General features: G+C 65.0%; 1 protein-coding gene across 1 annotated transcript; it reads right to left on the bottom strand.

Moving 5' to 3' along the window:
- Window positions 1-8: 8 nt before the first annotated feature.
- On the bottom strand, window positions 9-1,298 carry LOC108525819 (chymotrypsinogen B2-like; the record flags this gene model as incomplete). Its single annotated transcript, XM_017866636.1, has 5 exons — window positions 9-30; window positions 450-630; window positions 863-941; window positions 1,038-1,117; window positions 1,214-1,298. Coding segments are annotated over 5 exons (447 nt in total), but the record flags the coding sequence as incomplete, so codon positions are not given.
- Between the last annotated feature and the right edge of the window lie 5 nt (window positions 1,299-1,303).

The following is a 1,303-nucleotide window of genomic DNA, read 5'->3' as shown; positions in this document are numbered from 1 at the left end:
CGTGCTGCAGCTTGTCGGGGATCTTGTCGGCTGCAGGACAGGAGGAGGGTCAGGGCCCCTGGGCTCACCCAGACCACTTAGGAGGGAGAGACCCGGGCCAACACGCCTGCCCTCCCCTGCACCATCACCACGATGTTGGGTACGGCCCCTGGAGCCTCAGAAGCACCTGTGGGACAAAGGGGCCTCGGCCCTGCCCGGGTGGGAGCCCCGCACTGCGACTCCAGGCAGGTCAGCCAGGGCAGGGCTCACCTGGTTGGGCACTGCTCAGAAGCCCCTGTGGAGGCTCCTCGTGGTCCGACCTAGATTTTATTTGCATTTGGGGAATTTTAAATTCAGAGGATTTTAGATAAAGGGACAGGTAAGAACGTGTTGGAATTTAGAGCCAAACGGTCACGGGGACTCCACGGCCAGGCAGCCCCGACCCCAGAGGCAGCCCCGCGGCCCCTCACCGTTGTACTTGGTCTTGCCCCAGCCTGTGGTGACGCACACTGTCCCCGCGGGGAAGTCATCGTTGGCGCTGGGCAGGCACACGGCGGACACCGTCTGGGAGAAGACGGCGGGTGTGGCCAACTTCAGCAGGGTGATGTCATTGCGCATGGTGAAAATGCTGAAGCTGGGGTTCCTGAAGACCTGGGGGTGGGGGCCAGAGTGCCGGGGTGAGGCCCTGGGAGGAGGCAGGACCTGCAGGCTTCGAGGACTCCGACTCCTTCCCTAGTGCCCGTTAAGGAGCTGTCCATCCCCAGGGCCGGAATGGGAACCACGAGGCCGACCCGGCCCCACTGGGCACCTGTCCCTGAAGCCGCTAAGGGGTCTCCCCCCATTGCCCGCTGCCCCTGCCTTCTGCTGCACGGGGCCTGGGTACCTCAGCGATCTTCAGGACCTGGATGTTCTCCTCATCAGAGCCCTGGTCAAACTCCCCGACCACGACCACGTCGGAGGTCCTGGGCAGAGCGTTGTGGGTGAGCAAAAGAACATGCCCTGCTCCCCTCCCACCCAACCAGGGCTGGAAGCAGAGCCCGAGGCTGCCCGGTCCTCACCTGACCCCGCAGTGGGCGGCGGTGACCACCCAGTCCTCGCTGATGAGGGAGCCTCCGCAGAAGTGGAAGCCAGTGTTGTCCTGGGAGGAAGATGGGGAGGGTCAGCAACTCCCACCTGGCGGCACCCCAGCCTGGCCCCTACCCAGGGTGCCCTCTGTCTTGCAGAAGCCCCTCACCTGCAGGGACACCTGCCAGGGCCAGGAGCCGGGGACGGCGTCCTCCCCATTGACGATCCTGGTCAAGCCGCTGAGCACGGGGGGGATGGC

The sequence above is a fragment of the Rhinopithecus bieti genome, unplaced genomic scaffold (assembly GCF_001698545.2).
Source record: "Rhinopithecus bieti isolate Rb0 unplaced genomic scaffold, ASM169854v2 scaffold_11057, whole genome shotgun sequence".
NCBI lineage: Eukaryota > Metazoa > Chordata > Mammalia > Primates > Cercopithecidae > Rhinopithecus > Rhinopithecus bieti.
Note: the sequence above shows the minus strand (reverse complement) of the source record. Positions and strands in the feature narration are given on the sequence as shown.